Consider the following 16669-nt stretch of genomic DNA (forward strand, 5'->3'; position numbering starts at 1 on the left):
TACTGTGTTGGTACGGTGTTGTGTTGGTACTGTGTTGGTACAGTACTGTGTTGGTACGGTATTGTGTTGGTACTGTGTTGGTACGGTACTGTGTTGGTACGGTATTGTGTTGGTACTGTGTTGGTACGGTACTGTGTTGGTACGGTATTGTGTTGGTACGGTATTGTGTGGGTACTGTGTTGGTACGGTATTGTGTGGGTACTGTGTTGGTACGGCATTGTGTTGGTACGGTACTGTGTTGGTACGGTATTGTGTGGGTACTGTGTTGGTACGGCATTGTGTTGGTACGGTACTGTGTTGGTACGGTATTGTGTGGGTACTGTGTTGGTACGGTATTGTGTGGGTACTGTGTTGGTACGGTATTGTGTTGGTACGGTACTGTGTTGGTACGGTATTGTGTTGGTACGGTACTGTGTTGGTACGGTATTGTGTTGGTACGGTACTGTGTTGGTACGGTATTGTGTTGGTACGGTATTGTGTTGGTACGGTACTGTGTTGGTACGGTATTGTGTTGGTACGGTATTGTGTTGGTACGGTATTGTGTTGGTACAGTACTGTGTTGGTACGGTACTGTGTCAGTACTGTGTTGGTACGGTATTGTGTTGGTACGGTATTGTGTTGGTACGGTATTGTGTTGGTACGGTGTTGTGTTGGTACTGTGTTGGTACGGTATTGTGTTGGTACGGTACTGTGTTGGTACGGTATTGTGTTGGTACGGTATTGTGTTGGTACGGTGTTGTGTTGGTACTGTGTTGGTATAGTACTGTGTTGGTACAGTATTGTGTTGATACAGTACTGTTTGGTATGGTATTGTGTTGGTACGGTACTGTGTTGGTATTGTGTTGGTACAGTATTGTGTTGGTACAGTACTGTGTTGGTACGGTACTGTGTTGGTACAGTGCTGTGACCTCACACCATAAATAAAGAGATGGAAGATGACAGCATAACCACGACGACCACCTTTCACGACAGACTGAACATCAGCAGCACCCATCATCAGCATGCGCTCACAACACAGGAAACAGCGTGGCCCATCGTCTGCTCTCAGGATGATGGATATTGTAGTTTTTAACAATTTTTAGAGTTCAAATAAGTATGGTACTGTACCTTGTCACGCTCCAAGGTGACAAGAAACCATAGCAACAAAGTCTGGTCTCTTTCGTCTCCTCCACCCCTTCCTCTCTGTCATGAGTGTTTGCATGCATGCGTGCCACGTTCAGCATGCGTGTACATGCTCCATATCAACACGCATGTGCTCAAGCCCCATCCCCATGCCAGGAGGAGGTGGTGGGAGGGGCCTGGGAGCCAGGGGGCGGGGCTTCACTCTGCGTAGTGCATGATGGACTCCACGTAATTTCCGGGGAACAGTCCGGTGGTGCTGTTCATCACACCCTCGTACCAGCCGTCAGCGTTCCTCTGGATCACGTAGATGATGGCGCCCTCCTGGAACGACAGCTCGTCCTCCTTGTCCCGCACGTAGTCATAGATCGCCACCACTGAGGGAGAGGGTGGGGCAAGACACAGCGCCATGACCACCTGACCTGACTCATTTAGAGATTCCGAGCTAGGAGGTACAGTATGGAAGCCAAGCAGAGGATGAAGATGAATGTGTGTGTGTGTGTGTGTGTGTGTGCGTGTGTGTGTGTGTGAGAGTGTGTGTGTGAGTGTGTGTGTGTGGGTGTACCTTTCTCCAGGTAGTGGCGTGGGGCCCAGGGGGGGTCCTCCTCGGCATAGGGGTCTCTGTACTCCACCACGGCTGACTCCTCCTCCTCCTCCTCCTCCTCCTCTGGAGGGGTCGGGGCCTGCGTCTCCTCAAACACCGGCTCCTCTGCAGGCGGGGGAGGAGGGGGGGCATCTGAGACTAGGGGGCGGGGGTCGGACTTTAGTACACACACACACACACACACACACACACACACATACAGACACACTCTATAGACACACACACTAGAGACACACACTCCAATCTAGAGACGCACACTCTACAGACACACACACTCTACAGACACATACTCTAGAGACACACACTTTAGTCTACAGACAAACACACTAGTCTAGAGACAAACATAGCATCATGCTGTCTCCATCTGCAGCCTGGCAGTGCTGGTACATGCTGGAGGTTTAAGAATACAGGCCAGCATACTAGCATGCTCAGAAACATGCAAACACACACACGCACGCGCACGAACGTGCATTCATATACACACACACACACACGCTCACACACATGTACACACACGTACACAGTCTTCAGTGAGCCATTTGTGTGCTCTGACTCAGCAGTGTGTTCAGGTCATAGCAGGTATGCTCAGGGTATGTTCAGTACTTAGTCCATGTGGGGTTAGTGCAGCAGGAGCGGGCAGCAGGGGGAGCTGAAGGACTTACTGGTCTCCTGAACCCGCGCCACGAAGCCCATCAGGGGGAGCTGGGGGGTGATCTGGAGGATGGAGGGGGGGGGCGGGGCCACCGAGCCTGGACCACACAAGCAAGGGGGAAGCACACAGACACAGGACCAGGAGAGGAGAACCAGGACCACGAGAGGAGGACCAGGACCAGGGGAGGAGAACCAGGACAGGGGAGGAGAACCAGGACAGGGGAGGAGAACCAGGACAGGGGAGGAGGACCAGGACCAGGGGAGGAGGACCAGAACAGGGGAGGAGGACCAGGACCAGGAGAGGAGGACCAGGACCAGGAGAGGAGGAACAGGACCAGGAGAGGAGGAACAGGACCAGGGGAGGAGAACCAGGACAGGGGAGGAGAACCAGGACCAGGGGAGGAGAACCAGGACAGGGGAGGAGAACCAGGACAGGGGAGGAGAACCAGGACAGGAGAGGAGAACCAGGACAGGAGAGGAGAACCAGGACCAGGGGAGGAGAACCAGGACAGGGGAGGAGAACCAGGACAGGGGAGGAGAACCAGGACAGGGGAGGAGAACCAGGACAGGAGAGGAGAACCAGGACCAGGGGAGGAGAACCAGGACAGGGGAGGAGAACCAGGACAGGGGAGGAGAACCAGGACCAGGGGAGGAGAACCAGGACAGGGGAGGAGAACCAGGACAGGAGAGGAGAACCAGGACCAGGGGAGGAGAACCAGGACAGGGGAGGAGAACCAGGACAGGGGAGGAGAACCAGGACCAGGGGAGGAGAACCAGGACAGGAGAGGAGAACCAGGACCAGGGGAGGAGAACCAGGACAGGGGAGGAGAACCAGGACCAGGGGAGGAGGACCAGGACAGGGGAGGAGGACCAGGACAGGGGAGGAGAACCAGGACCAGGGGAGGAGAACCAGGACCAGGGGAGGAGAACCAGGACAGGGGAGGAGAACCAGAACAGGGGAGGAGAACCAGGACCAGGGGAGGAGAACCAGGACAGGGGAGGAGAACCAGGACAGGAGAGGAGAAGGGGAATGAAAAATGGGCAGAGAGAAAAGAGAATAGAAGAGAATAGAACAGAATATAATAGAAGAGGAGAATAGAATAGAGGAGAATAGAAGAGAATAGAATAGAGGAGAGGAGAATAGAAGAGAATAGAGGAGAGGAGAATAGAAGAGAATAGAGGAGAATAGGAGAATAGAAGAGGAAATAATAGAAGATAATAGAATAGAAGATAGGAGAATAGAAGAGGGGAGAATAGAATAGGAGAGGAGAATAGCACAGAAGAGAAGAGAATAGAATAGAAGAGAGGAGGATAGCATAGAATAGAAGAGAGGGGGATAGCATAGAATAGAATAGAAGAGGAGAATGGCATAGAAGAGAAGAGAATAGAAGAGAGGAGAATAGAAGAGGAGAAAAGAATAGAATAGAAGAGGGAAGAATAGAAGAGAGGAGAAGAGAGTTGGGGAGGAGAGGAGAGGAGGAGAGGGTTGAGGAGAGGAGAGACTAGTAAGTTTAGTATGCAGACAGACTAAGGAAGAGGAGCCTCTCTCCCAGCAAGCAGACAGGACAGACCACTACAGACAGCCTGGGTGAGGAGTCAGTATCTATCTCAGTAGTAGAGTCAGTATCTACCTCAGTTACCCCAGAGTAGAGTCAGTATCTACCTCAGTTACCCCAGAGTAGAGTCAGTATCTACCTCAGTTACCCCACAGTAGAGTCAGTATCTACCTCAGTTACCCCACAGTAGAGTCAGTATCTATCTCAGTTACCCCAGAGTAGAGTCAGTATCTACCTCAGTTACCCCAGAGTAGAGTTAGTATCTATCTCAGTTACCCCACAGTAGAGTCAGTATCTACCTCAGTTACCCCAGAGTAGAGACAGTATCTACCTCAGTTACCCCACAGTAGAGTCAGTATCTACCTCAGTTACCCTAGAGTAGAGTTAGTATCTATCTCAGTTACCCCAGAGTAGTCAGTATCTACCTCAGTTACCCCAGAGTAGAGACAGTATCTACCTCAGTTACCCCAGAGTAGAGTTAGTATCTACCTCAGTTACCCCAGAGTAGAGTCAGTATCTATCTCAGTTACCCCACAGTAGAGACAGTATCTACCTCAGTTACCCCAGAGTAGAGTTAGTATCTACCTCAGTTACCCCAGAGTAGAGTTAGTATCTACCTCAGTTACCCCAGAGTAGAGTTAGTATCTACCTCAGTTACCCCACAGTAGAGTCAGTATCTATCTCAGTTACCCTAGAGTAGAGTCAGTATCTACCTCAGTTACCCCAGAGTAGAGTCAGTATCTACCTCAGTTACCCCACAGTAGAGTCAGTATCTACCTCAGTTACCCCAGAGTAGAGTTAGTATCTATCTCAGTTACCCCACAGTAGAGTCAGTATCTACCTCAGTTACCCCAGAGTAGAGTTAGTATCTATCTCAGTTACCCCACAGTAGAGTTAGTATCTATCTCAGTTACCCCACAGTAGAGTTAGTATCTATCTCAGTTACCCCACAGTAGAGTCAGTATCTACCTCAGTTACCCCACAGTAGAGTCAGTATCTACCTCAGTTACCCTAGAGTAGAGTCAGTATCTACTTAGTCTGACTCAACTGATGTAGGTTTTATAAATAAGCCTTGTCATTCGTTTATTACTGACCAATCAGTGGCGATAGAATGTAATCTGATTGTGATGACAGGTTCTGTCTCCAGACTACGTGGAACAACAACCCAGCTGCAATAACCTGGCAACTGCTCCGCCTAAGACGATTGACTTTGATTGGTTTAAAGAAATGCAGCGTTTTTTCCCCTCTATTTCAGAATGGTAATGGGTCCAGCCAGACCTTTCTCCAGCGCTGGCACAGCGTAAACGAAGTGAGGAGATAGGTCTGTCTATTTGAGACTAGTATCTATTTAGCTCATTTGATTGGTTCCAGGCTTAAACTCTTTAGATAAGGATTTTCTGAAATGTCAATAGAGCAAATGAAGATGAAATTCACTTTCTGAACCAAGTGTTGCACTACAGAGCGTGTCAGTGAGGTTCCACCACATTAGCATCGCATGTTAATTTCCTGTAGGCTTTTTTTATTTTTTAAAGTCGCACAGAAATGAAAAAAGCATTCTGTCCCACTTTGGTTCACATAATTCATAGTGTTCACATATTCAATGATGTATGCCAAAAAAATTACAAAATTCTACTTTTATTGTAATCTTATATCAAAGTATATAATTTCTTACTTCCTGGAAAACGGTAGGTCACGTGCAATTACGACAACAGGTACCTTAGATTTTAAGACGATAATCTCACGACATCCACCCTGTCAATCAAAACGTCAACTACTCTGCAGTATATAAATGTATGTAGAAGCCAGAATACATTGCAGAGTAGTGGTATATGAGATAGTTAGCTAGTGAGACAGCAAGATAGTGAGTTAGATAGCGAAATAGACAGCCTTAGAGAGAATATCCGAACGATAACGTTCCAATGAAATTCATCTAAACGTATGTCCCGCCCTTGCAGCCCGTTTTAGGCGGAAATACGTCAAAGTATGGAAGCAAGATGTTCTCCAACTTCCCTTTCGGTGTATTTTTAAATCCTTCTATTTCGAGAATTCAGTCATGAACCCTGCTAATAATTCATCAGACGAATCGTGACCAGAAGTCCTTATGATAGAAGCCAAATGTCCATATGATATCAACCTTATTTTAAGAAAATCATGTTTTGTTTGCGGTAACATTGAGAAATACTACACTACCCACAATCCTCAAGCGGTGTTACCATGGAAATGTGTACACTGTCGACGGTTGGACGCAGGCTACTGAGTGACGATGTTTTTCATTCATTCTTGATCTAGGAACGTTAACAAGGGTTCTAGTTAATGTTAGCTGCTTATCCAATGCAGCTCTGACAACTCACGTAATAGCTTAACATTAGGTATGTGAATGTACCTGCATCAGAAATTCATATTATTAAATGAGTAATGCCTTATCAATGTGATCCACCGCTTCCTCGCTGACGCCTTCTCGGGGAATGTGTAGAACCGGTGGCAACTACGGTCATCCGAGCGGTGAACGCAGTCAGGAACGAAGCATGGCACCATGGTTCTGACGGCTAACGCATTAGCTAGCAAACGTTACACGCAATATTTAACACAATATACACACACAACACAAACTAAAACACAAATATTAACAATATAAACACTTAATAATGACAAAAATTACATTTATGAAGCAAGTTGGAATTATGAAGCAAGTTTGAAACTGTTTGAGTGAGAGACGAGTATCAGTCCCAATGGTTTTTGAGATGCGTAGTTTTAATCACTCTTACAATGGCTAATTATGTACACAGTCTTATACCATAACCTTTTTTTTTTATTTCCCCCCCCCAAAATATCCTCCAATATACATGTTTAAAGGTCACGATTCATCTGATGAATAATTAGCTGGGTTCATCATGACTGAATTCTTGAAATATAAGGATTTTTTTTAAAGTCTATGGAATTAACAATGAGATGCTGATGTGGTGGAACTCCCCCCCCAAACTAACAGGGAGGGTCACTGACACGGTCTATATGTCCATACTGTGCAGCAGAGATGGGATTTGTAGTTCTGCTGTGTAGTTTTGGGTGTACCTGGGCTCTGGTTGTAGTAGGGCCCTCCGTTGGGCTGGTTGGGGCTCTGGAGCTGGTTGTGATTGTGAGGGGGGCCAGGCTGGCCCGTCACCGAGGGGGGCCGGCGGTAGGGCAGGGACCCCCCCACCGGGGGAGCAGTCTGTCTGGGGGCCGCACGGCTCATACTGTAGAACTGGGGCCCTACGACACCTGGGGGACACACCAGCAAGGGCCTGGGGTGAGGGGTTATGCAACACACGCACACAAACATACACACACACACACTAGGGCTGCTCGATTAATCGGATTTTCATGTAGATTAAGATTTGGGCTGTCAACGATCATTAAAACAAAATAATCGCCATAAAACGATTTTGCACAAATCAAGCACACCCTACACTGCAGAGCTATACTGTGCATGCTCCTCTCGAGCAAAACACGACAAGAAGAAGATTATGGCAGCAGAAAGAGAGGTGGACAAGAGAGCTAAAACAACGTCAGTAGTGTGGAAACACTATGGGTTCGTGGAGACAGATTTGGACCAAGTTGACACGGTGTGTAAAATTTGCTACGCAGTCGTAGCTGCCCCTCAAAGCAGCCCTTCTCAGTCCCGTTGTCGCATTCCGCTCGCTCATGCCAGACAACAGTCCTTTGCCGGTCCATTCACTTTGCCGTCAAAATAAATCGGTGTCGGCCTATTTAGGAAAGGCGCTCATATTTACAAGTGTCAGATAAACATGAAACTTCACTTACCTAAGCAAAGGGGTCTATTTTAACAAATGCTGGGTTTTGAAGCCTCGGCGCTACCATTAAATAACTTATTTAGATGCGTTCTGTCCTAGTGAAATTATTTTTCCGAGGTAGTCTTCTTCTGTGGTGGTGGCGGTGCTTTGAAGCTACTTTATTTATCCGTTTTGGCACTTTTATTTATTTATTTTTCAAGGTTAAGGTTTACCATTTGTCTCCCATGGGAGAAATGTATCTAATCCAAAGAACTTAGTTAAAAAGAAAAGCCACTGTCAACATTTAATCAATTAATTGTTATGAAAGTCAATGTATAATTTGATTTGTTAAGAAAATTTTAAAACTTTTGATAAAAAAATAAAATAAATGAATCATCGTGTTAAATAATCGTGATCTCAATATCAATCAAAATAATCGTGATTATGATTTTTGCCATAATCGAGCGGCCCTAACACACACGCACACACACTTTGGTAGAACCAACCATGCTACATACACAGGCACAGGCTAGCAGCAGGTCAGGGGTGAGGGCAGGGCTTAAAAACAAAATTATTTGTCAATCGGTTCGCTCTGAGCAGAACCAGCATATTTAACGTTTCCGTTGTTGTGTTCCGCCGCCAACATAGCGTTCCTGAACTGATTAAGAACGTAACATAACGTTCTGTTCACCGTTCTGCACTTGTTGCAAGCCGAGCCAAGCTAGCCACGGTTCACGAGGGCAAAGCCGTTGTCCGAGAGCCAGTAAGGACTTAATGTCAGTCAGGGCAGAGCCCACAGTTATAGCAGAGCCTTCGGCTCTGTGTCAGGGTACGGCTACGTGCGCTCCACGAACCAATCGGGTAGCGGTATTCCACGGGGATACAACCGGGAAAAGGCTGCGCTTTTTTTTTTCCTTCTTTTTTAAAATTATTTTTAAGTTATATAGGCCTACTACAAAGAACGAAAAAATAATGTAATATGTAATATGATCTTTAGAAACGTCTTTAGAAACAAAATAGCTTCCTCACTTGCTCCAGCACGCATGCGCACAGCGCACTGGAGCAACGCTTGCGCGCTGTGCGCATGCGTGCTGGAGCAAGTGGGGAAGCTATTTCGTTTCGAAAGACGTTTCTAAAGATCATATTACAGAGGCATGTGAAAAACCACAACAGGCCTACGCTCTATGTAAGCACAACTAGCGATTCATAAAGACAGATTGATGAAAACAACCGTTTCGCGGCAGAAAATAGATTTTTTAGAAGCTGCATTCTCAGTGCCCCGTCCGCCGCCATTACATGGATATACTTGGCTCGCGCTGGATTTTAAATTTCTTCTTCAGGCCTCCGAATTACACCAAAGTTATCTCGGTGAGTCAAACGTCTTATAATATGCCGTAAATAAGGTCCAGGTTGTCAAAAACGAGCATTCTCCTTTAACATGTTTTTGAATTATTAACTTTCTCGAAACTGCTAGCTTTGTCAACGTTTTGATCTGAACCATTGTATATGATCATAAGTAACCTTAAAACCATGGCTAAACATGCATTTTCCCTTTACTACTCCTTTAACCGGTTTTGAAGATTTCAAACTAACGTTTCTGTTCTGGAACAATTAAAGACCTTTTCGTTTTCGTTCCTGTTTCTGTTCCTCGTAAAATACAGTTCGTTTTCAGTTTTCGTTTCCATTCCTTGAACCGGTTCAGAGCCTTGGGTGAGGGTCAGAGGTGAGGCTGGGGGGGGGGGGGGGGCACACTCACCTGGCACAGGGGTGGTTGTTGTGGTGCTGGTAGCAGCACAGAGGGGGGGCTGGGAGGAGGCCGATTGGCCCTCGGGTACAGGGGTGGGGTTAGTGTCGGGTGCAGAGTGAGGGGAGTTAGGTTGGGCAGGGGCAGCAGTGTTGGAGGAGGTGGAAGAGGAGGAGGAGGAGGAGGAAGGCGGTGCAGAGTTAGGCAGAGGAGCAGAGGAGGCAGCGTTCCCAGCAGTGGAGACTTCAGAGGAAGAGAAGGAGGAGAGGTGAGACAGAGGACCACACGCTGGACAGAGCAGATCCTGGTTAGAGGTGAGACAGAGAACCAGACACCCTACAGAGCAGATCCTGGTGTGTTTCAGCTGGGGGATTGTGGAGGTCGAGGTTGTTTGCCTGTTGTATAAATCAGCAGAGCTGCTGCAGTATGTGTGTGGAGGGGGGAAGAGTCCTTTTCTAAACCCATACTAGTTGCAACTCACTCCGCTCTGCTTTTTAACCACTTATTCAACCCTGAAGAACTGTATTCGATCAAAATAACCCCATCTTCTTCAGACCAGCTTTGCAGTATCAACAGAGACTTTACCCAATACCCTAACCCTACTAATAGTAACGTCTTTAATACCCTAACCCTAATACTAACATATTTAATACCCTAACCCTACTAATACTTCTTCTAATACAACTTCTTTGACACCCAACACATAACATCTAATGTCTTTAATACCCAACACCTTTAATACCTACCACAAACACCAACATCTAATACCCAACACTAAAACCAATGTCTTTAATACCCAACACTAATGTATTTAATACCTAACACTAACAGCTTTAATACCTTACACCAACACCAAGTCTTTAATACCTAACACTAACAGCTTTAATACCTTACACCAACACCAAGTCTTTAATACCTAACACTAAAGTCTAATGCCAACACTAATGTCTTTAATACCTAATACTAACAACAACGTTGTTATTTAATAACTAGCACTAACATTAATGTCTAATACCTAACACTAACATCTTCAAAACCTAACACTAACATCTTTGATAGCTAAAACTAACGTCTATAATAACTAACACGAACACCGTCTTATACCTAACACTAACATCAATGTCTTTAATACCTACTGTAACACTAACATCTTTAATACCTAACACTAGTGTCTTTAAAACCTAACACTTACGTATTTAATACCTAACACTAATGGCTTTAATACCCAACACTAACGTCTTTAATACCTAACACTAACACCGTCTTATACCTAACACTAACACCAATGTCTTTAATACCTAACACTAACATCTTTAATACCTAACACTAGTGTCTTTAATACCTAACACTAACGTCTTTAATACCCAACAAACATCTTTAATACCCAACATTAACATCTTTAATACCCAACACTAACGTCTTTGATACCTAACACTAATGGCTTTAATACCTAACACTAACGCCTTTAATACGTAACACTAACTTCTTTAATACCTAACACTAACAACGTCTTTAATACCTAACACTAACATATTTTAAACCTAACACTAACGTATTTAATACCTAACACTAATGGCTTTAATACCCAACACTAACGTCTTTAATACCCAACACTAACGTCTAATACCTAACACTTATGTATTTAATACCTACCACTAACACCAACGTCTTTAATACCTAACACTATCGTCTTTAATACCCAACACTAACGTCTTTAATACCTAACACTATCGTCTTTAATACCTAACACTAACATCTTTAATACCTAACACTAACATCTTTAATACCCAACACTACACCAATGTCTTTAATACCTAGCACTAACACCGTCTTAAATACCTAACACTAACGTCTTTAATACCTAACACTACACCGTCTTTAATACCTAACACTAACGTCTTTAATACCTCCTAACACTAACGTCTTTAATACCTAACACTAAAGCCTTTAATACCTAACACTAACACCAGCATCTTTAATACATCCCCCCAGAGCACCTCTACCTCAGAGTGAGCTAGTGGAGGTCATTCTACCTCATAGTGAGTTAGTGGAGGTCATTCTACCTCAGGGTGAGTTGTGTGTGCGTGCATGTGTGTTCACCTGGGAAGGTGCTGGGCGGGGAGGGTGTCGGCACGGCGATGGGCACGCCCACGCTGCCACTCCCACTGTTCTCTCCACTGCTGCTGGGATGACTGCCTCCACTGCTGCCACTGCTACACACACACACACACACACACACACACACACACACACACACACAGGGTCAACACTGGCCTCAAAGATGACACAATATGTCTGAGAAGACTGACATCACTGACTCTGCTCCCATTGTGCACAGAGCAGTGCAGACATGAGGACTGACCACAGACTAGTACAGACATGAGGACTGACCACAGACCAGTACAGACATGAGGACTGACCACAGACCAGTACAGACATGAGGACTGACCACAGACCAGTACAGACATGAGGACTGACCACAGACCAGTACAGACATGAGGACTGACCACAGACCAGTACAGACATGAGGACTGACCACAGACCAGTACAGACATGAGGACTGACCACAGACCAGTACAGACATGAGGACTGACCACAGACCAGTACAGACATGAGGACTGACCACAGACCAGTACAGACATGAGGACTGACTACAGACTAGTGCAGAAATTAGGACTGACTACAGACCAGTAGACATGAGGACTGACTACAGACCAGTACAGACCAGTGCAGACATTAGGACTGACTACAGACCAGTACAGACATGAGGACTGATCACAGACCAGTACAGACCAGTGCAGACATGAGGACTGATCACAGACCAGTACAGACCAGTGCAGACATGAGGACTGACTACAGACCAGACAGACATGGGGTCGGAGGTCACATCACCAAACCGTGAGGCTGGGTGTCCTGAGAGCAGCTAGAGCGCAAGAAGGCAGAGTGGCAGAATGACCACAACACAAAGAAATGCAAACAGAATGAGACAGACGCCTCCCTTTAAAGAGATAGACGCCTCCCTTTAAAGAGATAGAAGCCTCCCTTTAAAGAGATAGAAGCCTCCCTTTAATGAGATAGAAGCCTCCCTTTAAAGAGATAGAAGCCTCCCTTTAATGAGATAGAAGCCTCTCTTTAAAGAGATAGACACCTCCCTTTAAAGAGATAGAAGCCTCCCTTTAAAGAGATAGAAGCCTCCCTTTAATGAGATAGAAGCCTCCCTTTAAAGAGATAGATGCCTCCCTTTAATGAGATAGAAGCCTCCCTTTAAAGAGATAGAAGCCTCCCTTTAATGAGATAGAAGCCTCCCTTTAAAGAGATAGAAGCCTCCCTTTAAAGAGATAGACGCCTCCCTTTAAAGAGATAGAAGCCTCCCTTTAATGAGATAGAAGCCTCTCTTTAAAGAGATAGACGCCTCTCTTTAAAGAGATAGAAGCCTCCCTTTAAAGAGATAGACGCCTCCCTTTAATGAGATAGAAGCCTCTCTTTAGAGATAGACGCCTCCCTTTAAAGAGATAGAAGCCTCCCTTTAAAGAGATAGACGCCTCCCTTTCAAGAGATAGACGCCTCTCTTTAAAGAGATAGACGCCTCCCTTTAATTAGATAGAAGCCTCTCTTTAAAGAGATAGACGTCTCCCTTTAATGAGATAGACGCCTCCCTTTAAAGAGATAGAAGCCTCCCTTTAAAGAGATAGAAGCCTCCCTTTAAAGAGATAGACGCCTCCCTTTAATGAGATAGAAGCCTCTCTTTAAAGAGATAGAAGCCTCCCTTTAAAGAGATAGAAGCCTCCCTTTAATGAGATAGAAGCCTCTCTTTAAAGAGATAGAGGCCTCTCTTTAAAGAGATAGAAGCCTCTCTTTAAAGAGATAGAGGCCTCTCTTTAAAGAGATAGAGGCCTCTCTTTAAAGAGATAGAAGCCTCTATTTAAAGAGATAGAAGCCTCCCTTTAAAGAGATAGAAGCCTCTCTTTAAAGAGATAGAAGCCTCCCTTTAAAGAGGGACAGACGAGCAGAAATGCAATGCTGAAGCACAGAGCCAGAGTGATTATAAAAGAGGGATGAGGAGAGAGCTGCATGGATGCAGACTCGTCAGTAGAGCAGGCACAGCATGTAGACCATGGTAAATGGTAAATGGACTGCACTTATATAGCGCTTTTATCCAAAGCGCTTTACAATGGCCTCTCATTCACCCATTCACACACCAATGGCGGCAGCTGCCATGCAAGGTGCTAACCTGCTCATTGGGAGCAATTTGGGGTTCAGTGTCTTGCCCAAGGACACTTCGACATGTGGACAGGAGGAAGCGGGATTCGAACCGCCGACCCTACAATCATTGGACGACCCGCTCTACCACTGAGCCACAGCCGCCCCTGAGCCGCCCTACCATCACCCTCTATTGATCATTACCAATACTGCCAATAAACCTCATCAACTCTAGTCACTCTGGTGTATCTCTCCACCAATAACAACCAACCACTATCAATGTTATCAACTATAGGGTAAAGAAATACCACAGCATAAGCCAATGTGGACCATCAAAGTTTTTAAATGATGATGATAAGTTCTTCAGAGACTGTGGAGGATCAACCTCCACAATGGAGAAGGAGAAACTTCTCTAGAACCAGGGTTCTTCAGTGTTCTATCACACTGGACAAGAGAGCACAGCTCTTCTCTTCTAACACCTCAGTCTCACTACTCTGTTCAGATGTTCTGAATCACAACTCACTGTGTGTGTGTGTGTGTGTGTGTGTGTGTGTCTGTTCAATATGGCACTGGCATTGCTCAGGCTGATGGAGCCCAGCTCTCCAGACCACGTGACTGTGTGGGTGGATCTGAACACCAGCACACGCACATAACTAGCCAGACTGCACGCTGCTGCCATCAGCTCTGTGTGTGTGTCAGGTGGGCTGTGTGTGTGTGTGTGTGTGTGTGTGTGTGTGTGTGTGTGTGTGTGTGTGTGTGTGTGTGCGCGTGCGTGCGTGCGAGTGTATGTGTGTAAGTGTGTGTGTAAGTGTGTATGTGTGTATGTGTGTGTGTGTGTGTGTGTGTGTGTGTGTGTGTGAGAGCATGTGGCAGGCGCCTGGACAGACAGACGGCAGACTCCAGCATGGACACCCCAGAGGAGAGAGAGATGGAGGAGGTGCCAAGGATCAGTTCTATTAACTGTCAGTCAGCCAGGATGCAGCTGTCTGAGTCAGAGCAGACTATCAGGAAGAATAAGGAGGATCTTGAGGTGTCTGGGGCTGATAGCAGACTATCAGGGGGTATCAGGGGGGTGTCTTCAGTCATTCACCAAGTCCTGGGTGCATCCAGGGTGGTACCTGTACGTGTGATTGGTTAGTGAGGTGGCGGAGGTGAGCGGTACCTGTACGTGTGATTGGTTAGTGAGGTGGCGGAGGTGAGCGGTACCTGTACGTGTGATTGGTTAGTGAGGTGGTGGAGGTGAGCGGTACCTGTACGTGTGATTGGTTAGTGAGGTGGTGGAGGTGAGCGGTACCTGTACGTGCGCGTCCTCTGGTTCAGGGTTGCCGTGCGTGTGGGGCTGGGTACGTAGTCGTTGGGGACGACCGGCGGGCGAACGGGCTCCAGGGTCCGGTAGGGGGAGTGTCTCCTGGAGGGGGCAGGAAGGCAGTTTAACACCCACAGGACAGAGAAGACAGGCACATGTTTGGTTTCAGCCGTATGCGTGAGGACCGTGTGTTGGATGCTACATGGTTTGGTGGTAACAACAACAATCATCATTTTAGCTTTAATGATCAGTGGGCTGTTGATGTTTCTCCCTGATAATAAGGGATAACTGTTCAAGAGCACAATGGACCTCTGGACTGGTGAAGAGGGGAGGAGAGGAGAGTCATTCCAACTGATAGAACCAGAAAGAGCAGAATAATAACAGTGACGTCTATTCATCTTGATCACCTTTCCTGTTTGGAAAAAACTCATTTTGAGAAATTAGGAGGGGGGGAAGCATGTGGAGTGATGAGCTATAGCCCAGAGGGTTGGGGTGTCCCTGGCTCCCTGCTCACCAGAGCCAGGCTGTGCCAGCGGGTCCCCACCAGGAAGCAGGAAGAGAGCCAGCCAATAGAGAGCTGGATGAGGGGAGCACCAGCTCTTTTTGATATTCCCCCACTCACATTTAAAACAATGATATCTCCCTATTCACATGTAAAACAATGATATCTCCCCATTCGCATGTAAAACAATGATATCTCCCCATTCGCATGTAAAACAATGATATCTCCCCATTCGCATGTAAAACAATGATATCTCCCCATTCGCATGATATCTCCCCACTCACATTTAAACAACAAATGACAGACAGACAAGAGGTACAACAGTGGGCGCATCATATGTGTGTGTGTGTGTGTGTGTTTCTGACTTACCCTAAGGTGCCCTTCCCTGCCATGGGGGGGCTGGGAGGCTTTTGGGTAGGGGGTGTGGTGCGAGGGAGAGCCCCGCCCATCTTCATGTTCTGACTGCTGACCTGCAGAGAGACACGGACATCACAACATGACCAGGATACACGCAAACACGTTTCAGGTGTGTGCATGTTTGCGTGTGTGTGTGTGTTTGTGGTTAAGCCAGGGTTTCCGTTAGCCGGTAATTACCGGTTTTTGTCCGGAAAAATCCGTTGAAGTCCGATATATTGAAATCTCTCCGGTCGTAATGTCCAGACAAAATAATTCCCCCTAATTGTATTAGGCCTACAATAGGCTAAAATTAAATTCCCATATATTATGATTCCTTTTAAATATAAAAAAACGAATAGGCCAATTAATTTTGTTCTGTTAATGTGTAGGCTACTGGCTAGTAGGCCTATGCGATGAAAAACCAGCTGTAAGATAAACCTGCCTATAGGCTAGCGGGCCACCATAGATAAACCTGCCTATAGGCTAGCGGGCCACCATAGATAAACCTGCCTATAGGCTAGCGGGCCACCATAGATAAACCTGCCTATAGGCTAGTGGGCCACCATAGCAAGCGAGAGGGAGCCTGATCGAGGTACGGAGCTTGAGGCGAAAATGGAAAGGCCTATTAATATCGAATGGAAATTAGCCTATGCACGTTGTAAGTTCTTACACTTTATTTAAAGTCCAGGTTAACCCAGTTCAAATTTTTGTTAAGAGCTTCATACACCACAGGAAAACATGTCATTAACCAGCCAGCCAAATCTGAGTGATTAAAAATGTCGCTAAGTATATAAAGTAAGGCTTCAAAATCGGTTGAAAAT

The 16669-nt window shown here is 46.1% G+C and overlaps 1 protein-coding gene across 3 annotated transcripts in view; it reads right to left on the reverse strand.

Annotated features, from left to right (window-relative positions):
- Window positions 1–347: 347 nt before the first annotated feature.
- The window catches only part of LOC311313068 (abl interactor 2-like), a 35709-nt gene continuing 19387 nt past the window's right edge, over window positions 348–16669 (reverse strand). The window contains exons 4-10 of one of the 3 annotated variants that reach the window (XM_084443096.1): window positions 15822–15922; window positions 14939–15052; window positions 11545–11657; window positions 7000–7188; window positions 2386–2472; window positions 1685–1828; window positions 348–1496 (exon numbers count right to left, since the gene is read on the reverse strand). In XM_084443096.1, the coding sequence (XP_084299222.1) occupies window positions 1321–1496; window positions 1685–1828; window positions 2386–2472; window positions 7000–7188; window positions 11545–11657; window positions 14939–15052; window positions 15822–15922 (924 nt within the window). In that variant the 3' untranslated portion in view covers window positions 348–1320. Of the gene's footprint in view, window positions 1497–1684; window positions 1862–2385; window positions 2473–6999; window positions 7189–11544; window positions 11658–14938; window positions 15053–15821; window positions 15923–16669 lie in introns of all 3 variants that reach the window. The other 2 variants (XM_084443095.1, XM_084443097.1) reach the window with 2 other exon arrangements.

The sequence above is a fragment of the Borostomias antarcticus genome, assembly GCF_949987555.1.
Source record: "Borostomias antarcticus genome assembly, chromosome: 9".
NCBI lineage: Eukaryota > Metazoa > Chordata > Actinopteri > Stomiiformes > Stomiidae > Borostomias > Borostomias antarcticus.